The following is a 15,976-nucleotide window of genomic DNA, read 5'->3' as shown; positions in this document are numbered from 1 at the left end:
AAATTCAGCCAAAGATCGGACATTTTTCTTTACAAACTGGACAACTTTGGATCATCACATATCAAGACCTCATCAGTTATTCCTGAAGCTTGAAAGACAAAATGAAAAAACTAGGGTTTGATCCTTTCACTTCAGTGTGTCAAGTCTCACTCATGACCACATCTTATCTGGATGAGCTATTCCAGAAGTTCACAACTTCAGTTTCCGTTCTATGATTTGTTGTTCACACCACTGAGGGGAATCTCCAGAGGAGTCAGCTCGACAAGGGAGCCGGGATTTGATCGTTTCTCTGCAATGCATTCTCTCCTCAGTGTTTATTTTACTTTAACTAAAATATGCTAGGCTACCTTTGATTTCATGATGTAACACAAAATTTTAACACTCTGATCCAACACCCAAAACAAAGACGTCATGGAAGGAAGTCTTCAAAGAGACAGAAGCCGGAGGTAAGGCTACTGAAAACCACAAATTTTATGAATTTTATTGAAAAGTTTGATGAGTTTTTCTGAACATTTGAAGGTCCAGGCCATCATTGAATGAGCACCTCTAAAGACGTACGGATGAAGTGAAGAAGCTCGGTCGGCCTCAGTTTGGGTCCGGAAACTCTGCACTCAACTGGGGAGGAAAGAGGACGTTTCTGCAGCTACAATACATGCAACTACATTATGTCAATAAATAATTAAATATCGTATGGCATAAGTGTTCTGAACTTACCAAACTGTCATTATGTCCACACTGCTGATGATTATTGTGTTAATAAACATGTGAATGATTCTCTTAAATTGTGCGTCTCACTGACCTGCCAGAAGTCAGAGATGGTGTGAGACAGGGGGCCCTGGGTGGCGATGTAGGCTGGCATCCGGGGGTCGTGCTCAATCTGAAAGGAGGGGTGAAAGGTTATTAATTATTATATTTTTACAACATACTATACTATGACTTTTTAAAAATATTGTTTTTACGACATGCTATACTATGTAGAAGGGTAGAAGGACAAAGAGAAGTTTTGTTCCAACTGTCTTTAGAGACAGTTCTGTTCCAACTGTCATCTACCTCAACGCTATTATTTTTTTTCCTCTCCACACTTTAGTTAAATTGCAGCTGGTCGTCATATATTTTTCCATAAACCCCTGGCTACATCTCTCCAAAACAGCGGGTGGGGACAACGCCCTCACCTCCACGGCAGAGTACTAGACACTGGGTAACATGTGGGATTTGAACCCACTACAGACCATGGTTACAGGAGTATTACTACCACCGCACTTATCACTGCACTACCAGTCCCTTTGCCATCTAGAGGTTTTCTCTTTGCGTATTTGACACAATTGTGCGTCAAACCTCAAAAATCTCTGCACCTTAAAAGTATCGAACTCGCAATCTGTCAGGTTGCAGCCAGTCTGCCATCAACCTGAGCTACAGCATGTATAGCAAGTATAGCATGTATAGCATGTATAGCATGCCTAAAACAGTCATAGTGTAGCCTGTCAAATGTATTTGTAAATCCTTCTGTGTGCATTTGTAAATCGAATATATTTGTGAACTGTTCTGTGCACGTTTGTGAATCTTTCTGTTTGCATTTGCAATTATTGAGACTGATCTGACACCATACGTTAGAGGCTAATTATGAGAGATTAGAATAAACAGGGATTTTCAACAAAACCACCATTCAAACATATGCACTTTATACCAAAACCATGAGTCCAATCAATAAAATATGGGTACCATGAGAGAGACAAGACCTCGCTGAACGCTCATCTCATCTCATCTTCGTCCGCTTATCTGGGATCGGGTCTCGGGGGCAACAGCTCCAGCAGAGGACCCCAAACTTCCCTTTCCCGTGCCACATCAGCCAGCTCTGACTGGGGGGATCCCGAGGCGCTCCCAGGCCAGTTTGGAGATATAGTCCCTCCACCTGGTCCCGGGCCTCCCTCGGGGTCTCCTCCCAGCTGGTCGTGCCTGGAACACCTCCCTAGGGAGGCGCCCAGGTGGCATCCTCACCAGATGCCCGAAACCACCTCAACTGGCTCCGTTCACTGAACGCTCTGATGTGTTCTTTTATGTTTGTGGTGTTAACAATGTGAGCTAGTTAGATGGATTGAGTGATTGGGAGAGAGAGACAGACAGACAGACAGACAGACAGAGAGAGAGCGTGTCACTGGTTGCCATGGTGACGACGCAGCAGACCATTCTGCCTGCATATTGAGTAGTTTTACTTCTGACACTTATTAATATACATTTCAATGTTAGTATTTCAAGATGCAGCCACATATATGTAAGTTAACCTAAGAAGTATATGACATAATACATGAAACCATCTTTGTTCTGATGTATCAAGTCTTGATTTTTTTAAACACAATATTTCCAAAACCACATCCTGTTCACCTGCTGCCGTCTGGAACGAGACGCAGAACCACCAGACCTCCGTGTACAACACAGGTTGTGTTGGTGTGTTTCTTATGTAACAAAACGGGACAACAATCTGAATTGTGTTGTGCAACCTTCATGTAAAATGACAAATAGAATGACCGTGAATGCTCATTTGAAGCATCTTTCTGCAGAATAAAAATGAAACACAAAATGACTCCTTGCATCCCATCCAGGCCGCTTTAATTCTGAAGTATCAGCCTCAGCTACACACACATTCAAAGATTTCCAATTATGCTGATGAGCATCCGGTCATAAAGTAGCTTAACTGCGTTAGCGTCCATCAGTTGTGAAACTGTATCAAAGCCGATGGTACAGTTCCTTCAATAAAAGAGCTCAGGATGAGTGCTACACATGAACACACATTCTGTGTGAAGACGTTTGAACTTTATCTCACAGCTTCTAACAGAGTCTCACTCTGACATGTTACAGTTGGGATTATGAAGGTTCACATTTAATAAAAAGAGAGATATATATGTACACAAATAAAGTGACGATCATGTCTAAGCCCCATTCAGACTGGATATATCTACTCTCTATGCAGGGACCTGGATTACTTTGCTGATGAAAGCTTGAAGTATACTCTTGATGAACGGGTCATGTCGGATCCATCTCGTCCTAACGGGGCTTTAGTCTCTATTGGTTCCAGTACCGACCGGAAACCAACACCACTAAGATCTTATTACATGACAGAATGAAGAAAGCACAGCTTGAAGTGAAGACACGCCCTCAGTTCTGATCCGAAAACTCTGCACTCATCTGGAAAGAAGAGAAGGACAACTGCTTATTGGACACGTTTGTGTACATCTCTGTTTTCTTAAAGAGACACAAAGCTACGCAACCTGTAGCTTACAAGCAAAGTACTGCTAACAACAGTATTTTAAAAAGAGGAGTAAAAGAGATAGTTGAGCTGTTTAAAGTGGGAGGAGTTTGTAGAACGGACGGGACACCGATGAGAATCACTATCAGTTGAAGTGCAGCTATATTTACAGATGAAGCTGTTATCTACGCCCTCTTCAAAGCCACACTTCTAAAAATCCCCTTCAGTGGAGAGCAACAGATTAAAGCTGCATCTACCTGAACGTCAAACTCTCCAAATCCAGAAATCAGATTGTTTGTCTGAAAGCAGAGCAAGGAGACAGACAGACAGACAGACAGACAGACAGAAACCCAGTTCAGATTAAAGCCTGCCATATAATCCTACATTACCGGCTGAGTCAGCGGTGCAAAGCAGCAACTTGTGATCGCGAAGCAGCACTCACCACAGCGTCGATGTCTCTGGGACTGACGTACTGAGACAGAACCTTGTAGTCATCAGGAGACATCGGCATCATGTTGTCGTGCAGTCTGGACGGATGTCTGGACACATGAAGGTCACTATTGACTCAGTCTGTCACTAATGAAACACGACGTGAATCGTCATAAATACCGCTTACACTTCTGAGACGGATATGAGCTCCGTCTTCATGTAGCCGCTCTTCTCCGGACCGTTCTCCACGTCCATGGGCTCCGGAGCTGGACGTCAAACACAGATTAAAACGTTCAAAAAAGTCAATGAAGTTTGGTGCAATCATACACATCTTCTCCCTGAGCGATGATACGAGATCAAGCAACAGTCTACGTACGTTAAGTGTATTTCATCTAACTTCTGTTAAGTCAACTAGTGAAATGCACTTCGTCACTCGGCACCGCTGTGGTTCGGTGACTTACTCTCGGAGGGTTTGGGGTAGTACTTCCCGAAGGCCTTGTCTTTTGGGATGTTGGGGTAGAGGAAGCGCAGCGGGTTCTCTGGGATGTTCTCGGCCGCCATCACCTTGTAGGTGCGGATGATGTCGGGCAGAGAGACGGCGGACAGCTCCTTCTTTGTGTACGGCTCCACGGAGTGGAAGAGCGGCTTGTCTGGGTTCAAAAAGACAGACGTGTGATCGTGACGGGGTCCGCTGCTTTCCTCTGCAGCGGGACACCGTGGAAGTGCGTCCCGGTCGTTGCGGAACATTTGAGGATCTTTGCTCACCGTGGACGTCGTGCTCGATCCAGGTGAAGGTGATCGCTCCCTCTCTGCTGCTCTCGCTGAAGCGGAGCAGGAAGTTACCGGGACACTTATCGCTGAGCAGAGCCTTCTCCCTCTCCTTACTGAGGAAGCCCATGATGGAGCTGCAGACAGAAGGGCACAGATGCGAGGCACTGGAGTCACTTCTTCTGACTGAGCCGCCGTCCTCCTCCAGCGACAGAGATGAAGCACTCACCCGTCGTTCCAGAGGGACAGCAGGTGTCTTTTAATCAGATCCAGGATTCCTTCGATCCACAGCCAGAAGGGAAACGCCTTCTCATTGGCACTCTGCTGCTGGACAAAATCAAAGGAGTTCAGTTTAGCAAAGCTGTTGTTCAGAACAACGGAATAGAAAACCTGAAGACCATGTGAAAGAATAAAAGAATATATGTCTTACATAAATGTAGTGAAAGAAAAGCTTGACGGTAGACTTTAAAAACAAAGTGAAAAGTCGTATTATTCAATGTTTCAGCAGTAATTTCACCTTGCAGAACTTGATCCAGGGGATTTGTCCCTCTGGGTTCCTCTGGGCTTTAGCTCCTGCAGAGAAACACGGAGGTTTTAGTTTCCACTTTAAGGACCTCTCTGTGTCACGGTGTCACAGACCTGCAGGGATCAGAGACGGGGGTCGGGGTTCCTACCGAGCAGCTTGTCAGCCAGCATGTTGAGCTGCTCCTGGTTCAGGCCTCGCTTGGTGACGGCGGAGAACTGCCAGCTGAGGACCTCGGACAGCTGGGACCACTTCGCCATCGGAGGGGTGAGGAAGAACTTCAGATTCTGAGGAGGAGGAAGAGGAGACTCCATTAACAACTACATGTCAAACACACCTGACGATGTTTTGGCTCTGAATCAATACCTCATCTTCTGTGTGTGTGTGTGTGTGTGTGTGTGTGTGTGTGTGTGTGTGTGTGTGAGCTCACCTTGGGCTCGGTGGTCAGCATGTTGTACCAGAGGATGGAGGCCCAGCCGCTGGGCAGCTGACAGACGTTAGAGATGACCACAACAGGCAGAGATATGGCCTACAGCAACACACACACACACACACACACACACACACACACACACACACACACACACACACACAAACACAAACACACACAGAAAATTCTCAGGAACAGACTCAGATCAGATCCAGAGTAGAGAACATATTCTGTCCTCTGGTCTCACCTCCAGCTTGATGTCGAGTCCCGACTGGTTGAGCTGCAGCTCCGACTCAAAGCTGAGCGAGTGAAGCTCCTCTGTGACGATCAGAGGACCCTGAACACAACACACACACACACACACACACACACACACACACACACACATTGAGCTCCCACAAAACTACAACACACAGGATGAAACTACAACACAGCGCTCTGTAGGATGTAAGGAGCAAAACCGGTAGTAAAGTAGTAGTAAGTAAAGTACAAGAAACTCAAGAATGTACTTAATTCCAGTACTTTATACTTCTATTCTACTACAACTCAGAGGGAAATATTCTACTTTTCAGTATTATCGAATATTGTCACTGAATAAAAATCAGTAAATGTTGATAATACTTCTGTACTTTTACTTTTAAATGCATGGCTTCTACTCGTAGTATGTGGAGTATTTTTAGTGTAGTATTGGTCCGGAAAACTTCTTCCATTTAACCTGTTAGTTTCCAGCCGTTTGCTCGGCTGCCATGTTTAAAGTAATTCTATTGTATTATATTATATCGTCAGGATCACTGAAGCTCTCACCTCATTCGTTCTGTTGCCGGCAACTTTCTGCTCTTTCAGTTGCTGTGTGAAGAACAAGAAGAAGTTCAGAGAAGCGTTTGTGTCGACGTCAGTTTTGTGTCATAAAAGCACTTTGTAAACAAACAGGAACATCTGGAGGAAAGTCTTCACACCGAGGTCTTTGTTGAGTGGGGTTTGTATTTCCCCTCATCAAACAGACAAACCACTCAACTCTTAACCAACTTAAACGCTTTCTGATCCCACTGAGAGATGATTCATCCACTCGCTAAAAACAACACAGCTGACTTCCTCATTTGATAAAAAGGAACAAAAAAGTAGAAACTAAAGGAGATGAAAGTCTGACCAGATGTCTGAACTCTGCTGCCAGGCTGCCGTTTGACTCCTCCATGTTCATGACTTTGGTGTTTGTTCCCAAAATATTGAACTTCCGAAACCTGACAATAGAAACAACATCAACATGTTAATTCATAGGAGCCGTTAACGTCAAAGTCTATGGAAATTAAAATAGAAGGAGGAGGAAGAGGAAGACGAGGGGTAATTTCCTCAAATGATCCGCTGGATATATTGGAGACGTACCCTTTCTTCTCCGTCACATCTCTGAGGAACAGAAGAAGATTGATTAATCAACACGTTCAGACAAACACAGGACAGTTTGTGTTGTGAGCTGTTGAACGCAGCTTACTTATCAAACATGGCCTTGACTTTGAGCTGGTAGTTAAACTCCTGCAGCTTCACCAGGAATCTGAAACAGAAACCAGACATTCAACGCAAACAGAAGACAGCTGACACAAGACGGACATAATGAAAACACATCAAATAAAACGAGTTTCTCACCGGAGTTTCACTGTGAACTGGACGCCTGTTTTCAGCACCAGGGGTCTCTGTGGGTGGGTGGGCATACAGGGCTGTCTCTCTACAACCAGAGAGCTACACACACACACACATCTCAATTATTAATATTAACCATTATTATAGATTTCTTTCAAGTTTGAGCCCGATTCCTAATTGATAATCACTAACGAGGTGATCAATAGCGTGTGTGGAGGAGGTTCCTTACTTGGAGAGGAGGTTCTTGAGGAGGTCCAGGGCTCGGGCCTCCAGGTAAGCTTTCTTCTGTGTGATGGGATCGCTGTCGTATGTGAACTTCTGCTCCAACTCCTGCAGCTTCTTCAGGTGCTGACGGACCTGCTGGAGACTCTCTGCTACCGATGTGAACCTGCAGGAGGAGGAGGAGGAGGAGGAGGAGAGGAGAGGGGGGAGATAAGAGAGGAGGAAGAGGAGTAGAAGAGGAGAGGAGATAAGAGAGAAGGAGGAGGAGAAGAGGAGATGGGGGAGATAAGAGAGGAGGACGAGGAGGAGAAGAAGAAGAGCAGAGGTGGGGAGATAAGAGAGGAGGAGGCAAGGAGGATAGGAAGAAGAAGATGAAAGAGGAGGAGGAAGATGAAGGAGGAGGAGAAGGAAGAGAGAGGGGGAGGAAGATGAAGATGAGAGAGGAGGCAAGGATGAGAGGAAGAAGAAAAGAGAGGAGGAGGTGAAGGAGGAAGACCATGAGAGAAGAGGTGGAGGAAGAAGAGGAGGAAGAGAGGAAGAAGAAGATGAGGGAGGAGGAGGAGGCAAGGAAGAGAGAGGAGGAGGCGAAAGACGAAGAAGATGAGAGACGAGGTGGAGGAAAAAGAGAAGAAGGCGAGGAGAAGAAGAAGAAGAAGAAGAAGAGAGAGGAGGTGGAAGAAAAAGAGGAGAAGGCAAGGAAGAGGAGAAGAAGAAGAAGAAGAAGAAGAAGAAGAAGAAGAAGAAGAGAGAGGAGGAGGAGGAAAAAGAGGAGAAGGCAAGGAGGAGAGGAAGAAGAAGAAGAGAGAGGAGGAGGTGAAGGACGAAGAAGATGAGAGAAGAGGTGGAGGAAAAAGAGGAGAAGGCAAGGAGGAGAGGAAGAAGATGAAGAGAGAAGAGGTGGAGGAAGAAGAAGAGGAATATGAGAAAAAGAAGAAGAGGAGGGGGAGGAGAAGGAAGACGAGGGAGGATGAAGAATGGGGAAAAGGGGGTGGAAGAGGAAGAGAAGAAGGATGAAAAAATGTGTGTGTGTGTGTTGTTGTTGTGTGTCTGAGGCGGTGGGAGGACAGGAGGTCTCACCAGTTCTGCAGCTGGTCCACACAGGCGTTGGGCGGACCTCCGATACAGGCGATCTGCTGCCGCTGCTTCCACTCCGGCAGCTCCTCAGAGATCAGGTCCGACAGCAGCGTCTGGGTGACGTTCAGGAGGTCGGTCAGCTGGGTCACCACGTCCTGAGGAGCGGCAGAGAGACGTTAAATCACGCTTCACGCTTCAAGCGTCTCCGCAGACTCCTGGGCTCGCTCGACAGGTGCGCTCACCTGTCGTTTGGCTTTCAGGTCGAGGCACATCCTCCCGACCGTCATCTTCTCCTTCTCCAGCTCCTTCGGTGTCATGCCGTTCATTTCATTCTCTACAGAATCAACAGCAGGAATGAATACATTGTACACACCGTTACAAACAGTCTAGTTTGTGACGACGTGTCTCACACACACACACACACACACACATTTCTCTCACCTCTGTTCTTCAGTGTGTTGACTTTGAAGTCATACTCGTCCTGCACATCTTCCAGGTTCTTAATGTTCTGATCCGCCACCTGAAGAACAAGAACATTTAAAGAGAAGTTAGATCCGTTTATGACATTTTAACCACTTTAAATCTACGGTGTCACGTGACGGTCTACCTGAACTCGGTCTTTCATCTCCTTCACTTTGTTGTCCAGCTTCTGTTTCTCCACCACCATGGCCGACACCGTCCCCTCCCCCTCCTGCTGCAGACGTGAGGGGGAAACAAGCACAGAAATGCTGCATTAGGCCAAAGTAAATATGTATTTATCATACACGTATTATGTGAAACTCTATTCTTTATATCTGCTGACCGCCGACTAAAGATAGATCATTTATTAGAAGAACACAATTTAGGGAATTGTTGCATAACTGAAACTATGAATAATAAAATACCAAATGTGCCCCATTACAATATTTCACTTCATATCATAAGATAATTTAGAGTCAGAAGACGTTTTACCTCGGCGGTCTTCGCACTTTCCAGGATCTTCTTCTCCTCCTTCAGGTTTCTGGAGATGATCATGGCCATGTGGACCGGATCTTCCTGGAACCGATCCTGCAGAGACACACGGAGAGAGTTCAACTCGCAGCTTAACGCACTTCACAAAGTTCACAGTCTCTGGCCCCGGCTGGGTTTTCGGACCTGCAGGTTCCTCTTGATCTTGCGGATGTTGTGCTGCAGCAGGAAGTTGTTGTCCAGCGCGAAGCGGCTGTGCTGGTCGTCCAGCTGAGCCAGCAGGTCGTGGAACCGAACGGTGGCCAGAGAGTCCTGAAGCGCCACCGTGTCCCTGAGGAGCCACAGAACACGGCACTGCTACAGATGTAGAATATGAATATATGAATATACATAAATCCCTCAGTCGGTGTCGGTGTTCTCACCAGTCGATGCTCTCGATCCACTTGCTCAGGTACTGCCTGATGTCCATGGGGAACCAGTCGTCGTACAGCTGGTCCACCTGCTCCAGGTACTTACAGTCCAGCATCTGGAGCTGGCACCACTGCGCCATCGTCTGGTGAACGAGAGCAACTTCATGAGGATTCAGGGCTCCAACTAAACACTAAGCAATCACTACCAATGCTGCACTTATGGACATTTCATTACTGCATATGATACACATCAGCTGGTATTCATCAATATTTCCGTTAAAGGAAACCTCCGCAGAGTTGAAGGTTTGAATCCAGCTCCTCTCCAGTTCTTTACTTGCAGAGAACGAAACTCGGAAATCAGAAAAGCTGACTCCACAATTATTATGGGACGTGTCGTTTCTCCTTTTAGTTTTAAGATGCATTCACTGTCTACAGAAAAGTCCAACATCCAAGACTTCTTATTGCATTTTTGATATTATTTTCAGTATAAGCTGGCTAAAGGTGAGAGCAGGAGAGGTCCATAGGTTTCGTTTTCCCCACTATCACTCTACCGTCAGTCGTCAAACATCCCACAGCAGAGAGATCTGAACGCATCTAGCCATGCTGGTTTGTCGTAAAAACCAGACTCCGTCCAGAAATGTGACATTTTCAACGTTACTTCTACGTTCCCATGAATACTACGCGTCATAGCACAAAAGACATGATGTAATACAAATTGATACTTTTCACCGGTGAATTCGGCCAACGTGTGATTCACCTGGTGTCACATATTAAATACGATTCATTAAAAACACGAGTGGTGGGCGGTGACGGGTTCCGTGAACCACTTCTCAAAAGTTGAATTTTGATGTAAAACAACTGCGTGTGTACAAGTGGAAGCATGCGACGCTTAGGAGGTGACGTTGAAGAAGTAGTTGTTTAAACTTACCTTTAATTCAGAGGAAACGTGTACAATATGTGTCCAAAGTGTGCGCAAGCAACAACCAAGCCTATTTCTGCTACTGTAGTGTACGGAAACTGCATCAGCCAATCACAGCGTACGCTTGGTAACATGTGCCCGCCCCTCTTCTGATGACAACCAATCAGAACGATGATAAACGGCTGTTCCGTCAGTTAGCAAGCTTACCCATAATAACAATTACACATCGTATTCTTTTCACGTATAGTAAGTGGTACAATCACAATATCAAAAACACACATGTGTTTATTTATTTTTCATATGATTGAAGGGTGTCGAACTACATACAAAGTGTTATTCATATGTTTACAATCAAAATAATGCAGTTTCCGGGGGGAAGGAAAGACAATACTCGGAAGAGCTTTGAGTGACCACGTGTTTTCAGAGAAAGGGAAAGTAACTCTGAAACTGAAACTTAAGCAATGATGAGAAATGAATACCTTGACCAAATAAGATACAAATTATTATTCCCTAAATATGTGACTGTAAAATATGACTTTATTCTTTAAAATCAAGAAATATAGGACAGTAAAAAAACACTTTTTCTACAGGTGTGTGTCAGATTTAGCCACAATAAAAATAGTACTTATACTACAACTACTACTACTACTAATAATAATAATAATACATTGCACCAAGACACCTCTAATGGGTCACAAGATAAATCTGGAGTTTGCAAGATGATTAACAAGCTAGAAAACAGTTAACAAATGCATCCAAGCCTGTTAGTTTGCTCACCAAAACATGATCAAATGTGTAATAATACTGTTACTCATGCATATATATGTGTAATAATACTTCAACTGACAAGTCGTATGCAGCTGTGGTATTTGTAGTCCATTAATGATGAATTATATACATGTACAGAATGCACAAACCAACAGGAGAACACGTTAGATGCATGTATCCAGCACACAGGTGGCATAAAGGTGAAGTTCTTACTAACTCAATTTGGAAACAATACACATTGACGCCACCTGGTGGCAGAAATAAATAACATTCATATAGTTATAGATATAGATAGAATATGATGGACATCACTGTCCAGAAACGTCTGGGTCTGACAGATTACAGCCCATGTAGAAGCACTGATCCCAGTGAGACAAAACATACTCTTTGTGTTTAAAGCTGCTAATACACTACAACTGTTGACCATTTTCCAAAGCATTCAGGCCATATTAGCAATATTTAGACAGAAATTCAACTTGCAGAAACTTGAAACATCCTTGAAGTATATTTGCGATCGCAGTGAACAATGTGACACCCACAATAAGGTCTTTATTAGTCATAACGTGACGTTAGGCACATGTTAATGCAGGTAAATGTGTGAAATCCTCATAAACTGTTGGTGCATTAAAACACACATTGTCTTTTGTTTTACTCATAGATGCAATGCTTCTCAGCAAACAACGGCTACGTCTTCAGACTGTCCTTGAATGCACCATTCCATCTCTTCTCCACACTCAGAACTTCAACATGGCCTTTCATCTTTCTCACTTACATGTATGTGTGTGTGTGTGTGTGTGTGTGTGTGTGTGTGTGTGTGTGTGTTTGTGCACATATGCTTACAGTACATTGTAAGTGAACACTGTCTGAACTCATCCTTGATTAGCTAGAGATAAATAGCAAAATAAACGTTCTACTTCAGTCTAAGCAGTCAGAACTGTAACATACAACACATATGCATCAAATATCCACCTTCACATGTCATTTATTCGTTTCATTACGATTTAGCATGTCATTAAATGGTATAACTCTGTTTTATTTAAATTCAAAACTATCACTTTCGTAGAGATAAGCATAATGACACAATACAAACACACAAAAAACACTTTTTTCTGCAGGAAAACTAACCACTGTGCACGCAGAAACCTCACTGGACATTTTGTTCAGTGCAGAATCACAAACGTGAAACTGAGTCACTCATGGACGTTCTGTTCCAACCGCAGAACAAAGACTTTTGGGTCAGAAACCCCCGTGAAGCACAACAACACTCAGGACATCTGCACTTGGCTTCGAATCGAGATCAAACCTCCCTCTGAGATCACAGTTCCTGTCCTCACATTGTAATTGGCTGACAGATCCAAAACTTCGCTGGCTGTTTTATATACATTATTTCACCAGTCAGGGGTGATCTTAAGATCTGAAACAACCTCCACATAAAAGCTTTCTTCAGGTTTCTGCTCCATGGAAGGAAAGTCAGGGTTATAGTTTGAGTTTGGAGCCATGCTAACCAGTGTATTAGTGTATTATTGCTCCCAAAAGCAACATACAAATATAAGCTTTACCTATAAACCAGTAATTCTGACAACCACCACAGCTGAACGATAAAGAAAGTGTTGAAGTGCCATCTGCAGCTGCAGTCCTTCTAATGTCCACTAGATGCTGCAACACTGACCGAGGAAATGATCGTGTCCATTGGAGGATATGTCTCGTACCAGAATTTAACTTCACACCACCTAAAATCTTATTGTAGTTGACCTCCAGTGGGTCAGTGATGTAGAAGTGTACTCCAGGGTGTGTTAGTACACTGTGACATCACTATTAGTCATTGTTACAGGTGCAGCAAAGCACACGTCTGACCAGGATTCTGTTTTGGAGGTTTCAGCAAAATACTTCTATTCGGTTTGGTGTCAATTTACTCTTTAACTATGCAAATATGTAGCGCATACATGCTAAAAAACACAAAGAAGAGAAATGGCAATATGGCAGAGAAAAAGAAGACAGAAGAAGAAGGAAAACATCAAAAATCGGGTTTCAAAATCCCCTGACGATGCAACCTTTAGGCCTCAAGGATAGGATGCAATGAACTGTGTTTGATTACAAGAAAACATCACAGGGGTAGTGATACGATTGGCCTTGATTGACAGGTGTCTCAGCCAGTCTCTCTTGTGGGTCTCAGTCACTTGTGGGGGTCATCAACTCACTAAACATTCTTGAGAACAGATCACAAAAAAGAGGAGTTTGCAAACAAGCTTTGGGACAGCCCAGAGTCAGTCGGTTCATGTTTTTCAAAATAAAGGCGCACGTGGAAGACACCCTGCAGGGTTTGCTCTGGTCAAGGCTCAAATCAGGACACGTTTTCATAAGACAGGAGGATCTTATCTCCTTGATGGCTGTTGTGCTTTTATGACTTTTAGTTGGTCATCTCCTGTTTCTGATCTGATCACATTTTTGTTGTTGGATGAAAGCACAAAGTATAAAACTAGAAACAACTTGTCCTTGAGAATACTCCGGACTAATCTTTCATAGATGGGATGTTACTGTGACTACGTTTAGCTTTATAATAAGATACATCTATACATATCGAACAGATGCCTGAGTTTCCTCAGGAGCAGCCGCAGTGGTCGACCACCATGGACGGGATCTTTCCGTAGATGATCTGCTCCTTGCGGTTGAAGTAGAGCATGTTGATGGGCGACATCTTGGTAGGCGTGCAGCAGGGCCCCGCTGTGCCCCGCGGGTTGGCCTTGTTCACCAGGTGTGCATGAGGGTACTGCTGCAGGTGCATGAACTCACACTCCCCCGAACAGTAGTTGGCCCGGTAGCGTTTGGGAGCGATGATCCAGTCCCAGCCGAACTCCTCGAAGTCGACAGTGAGCGGGTAGCGGCAGCAGCGGGTCTCTGCAGACTCCTCGTCGCAGTTGAGGCCTGAGTCACGGCGGGATCTCTTGGGGCTGTCGAGGATCTTCACTTCGATGAACGGTTGCTGGAAAGAAATAGAAAATATACCAGCAAAGCAACAGACAAACCGCCAGCAACCTGGATCTTCAGTGAACCTCCAGAGTCCATGTGCTTCTGAAGTTGTTGGTTTGTTGTGCACTCACCAGTCCTTCCTCTCCAGGCTCGGCTGAGGTGACAGCCAGATCTTCGCCTTTGGAGTTGTAGGCGTTGATCTCGATCCCGTAGTTGGTCTCCGGTTGACGCAGCCAAGCCTGCAGCAGAGACTTGATGTCAATGCTCTGCCAGGAGCCGGCACCGGCGTCGGTGTCGATCTTCAGGGAGCGGACTCTGACTCGGGTGCTGTTCCCCTCCTTCCCGGGTTTGAGGCGGGAGATCTGCAGGAAGACGGAGGTGACCATGTCGGCCGGTCGCAGGTGAACCCACAGCTGAGCGCGCAGGATGTTTTTGGGCTGGATCTTTGGACTGAGGCTGAAGAGACAACAGGAGGACAACTCGTCCTGGGAGATCGGATTAGCTGGAAGAAATCATCAAAATGTTAAATTATCTTGTTTCACATAAACAGTTGTTTTTTTTCTGAAACCATCTGGCCCAACATTTCAAGAGCAAGATGTTTCATTACTGCTCAGCAGATTAGCGTAATATTTGCTGTAAATAGTTTTGATCCCCAGAGGATAAACCCTTTATATTTTGGTGACTCCTTGCACTTTATTCTTGTGCCACCATCAAACCACAAAATCCACAAAAGTAAAATCTAAACTTAAGACTTCAATTTAGACTCACAAACTACACACTTTTACACAGTGATCAAAAGGCTGTAATACATATCCATCATTCTTCCCCCACTACTGGCATGAAAGTTCAGCACTTATTACTTAACCCACGTGAAAACATTTTTATTATAAACCATTTTATTTCATTTGCAGAGAGATTTTTCCAAACAATACTTTATGGATTGTAATACCAACATCTCTTCAGAATCAAAATGCTGTCAGTATTTGGGATTAAAGCACAACATTACTCTTTGAAATTATAATAATTATTTATATTCAGATGGATATAAATAATTATAAAGGTCTAGATGATCGTTTACGCCTAAACTCTGTCCTGTTTTATGCGCGTCTACTTGGAAACAAACTTTACGCACAGGATTTACGCACGCTTCCCTTTTTTTACGCACAACAGTGACAAAATATGCAGCGCAAAGAAGAAGAAAGTAAAAGGTTTTTGGTGTGGTTTAGTTACGCTTGGTGGCCATGGTGATGATGGTCTCTGTAGTGGCGTGGTCCTCGTCCTCCACCCGCGGATCGTACTGGTCCAGGAGCTGCGTTAGAGGTGGCGCTTTGGGGAGCAGCTGGCGGATCATGTCCCGGCTGATGTTGGGAGCCTGCTCGAGCCGCAGGATACTGAGGATCTGGGACTTGATGCTGTGGAGCCTCATCTGCTTGCTGTGCTCCCGGAAGTCGCAGGCCGAGCATTGCTCTCCGCTCTCCGCCAGCAGCTTGGAGGTCTGGTTCATCTCCAAGGAAAAGCTCGCAGGGAAGAAGACGGCCAGGCCGAGAAAGAGGAGCATCCTGGAGAAGAAGAGGTCAGTGCAGTGACGCTGTCTGATATGAGTCAGTCCTCGGACCTCAGGTCTTTGTGATTGGCTGCTAGGAGG

The 15,976-nt window shown here is 44.8% G+C and overlaps 2 protein-coding genes across 9 annotated transcripts; both read right to left on the bottom strand.

Moving 5' to 3' along the window:
* Positions 1-526: 526 nt before the first annotated feature.
* stat1a (signal transducer and activator of transcription 1a) lies at positions 527-10,683 on the bottom strand. Of its 8 annotated transcripts, none has more exons than XM_068719783.1 (25): positions 10,606-10,683; positions 9,690-9,820; positions 9,454-9,598; positions 9,271-9,366; positions 8,927-9,013; positions 8,761-8,839; positions 8,562-8,653; positions 8,323-8,474; positions 7,253-7,411; positions 7,030-7,122; positions 6,878-6,937; positions 6,772-6,792; positions 6,539-6,629; positions 6,196-6,237; positions 5,639-5,728; positions 5,392-5,490; positions 5,113-5,248; positions 4,956-5,011; positions 4,668-4,765; positions 4,436-4,575; positions 4,132-4,320; positions 3,858-3,936; positions 3,684-3,780; positions 800-877; positions 527-615 (listed from the first exon to the last, which is right to left on the bottom strand). In XM_068719783.1, the coding sequence occupies exons 2-25, from the start codon at positions 9,815-9,817 to the stop codon at positions 586-588; spliced, it is 2,337 nt and encodes a 778-aa protein (XP_068575884.1). In that variant the 5' UTR covers positions 9,818-9,820; positions 10,606-10,683; the 3' UTR covers positions 527-585. The 8 variants fall into 8 exon arrangements, with proteins under 8 accessions (XP_068575884.1, XP_068575881.1, XP_068575882.1 ...); XM_068719785.1 differs by lacking the exons at positions 527-615; positions 800-877 and adding exons at positions 2,580-3,180; positions 3,499-3,540; XM_068719786.1 differs by lacking the exons at positions 527-615; positions 800-877 and adding exons at positions 2,580-3,180; positions 3,499-3,540 and having other exon boundaries at positions 4,668-4,762.
* Positions 10,684-12,141: 1,458 nt separating this feature from the next.
* On the bottom strand, positions 12,142-15,889 carry LOC137879024 (growth/differentiation factor 8-like). The gene is made up of 3 exons (XM_068719590.1): positions 15,562-15,889; positions 14,463-14,833; positions 12,142-14,344 (listed from the first exon to the last, which is right to left on the bottom strand). Exons 1-3 carry the CDS (start codon positions 15,887-15,889, stop codon positions 13,964-13,966), a joined length of 1,080 nt encoding a protein of 359 aa, XP_068575691.1. The 3' UTR covers positions 12,142-13,963.
* Between the last annotated feature and the right edge of the window lie 87 nt (positions 15,890-15,976).

Source organism: Cebidichthys violaceus, unplaced genomic scaffold, assembly GCF_023349555.1.
Source record: "Cebidichthys violaceus isolate CVI_PGR_0920_01 unplaced genomic scaffold, fCebVio1.0.p SCAF_24, whole genome shotgun sequence".
NCBI lineage: Eukaryota > Metazoa > Chordata > Actinopteri > Perciformes > Stichaeidae > Cebidichthys > Cebidichthys violaceus.
Note: the sequence above shows the minus strand (reverse complement) of the source record. Positions and strands in the feature narration are given on the sequence as shown.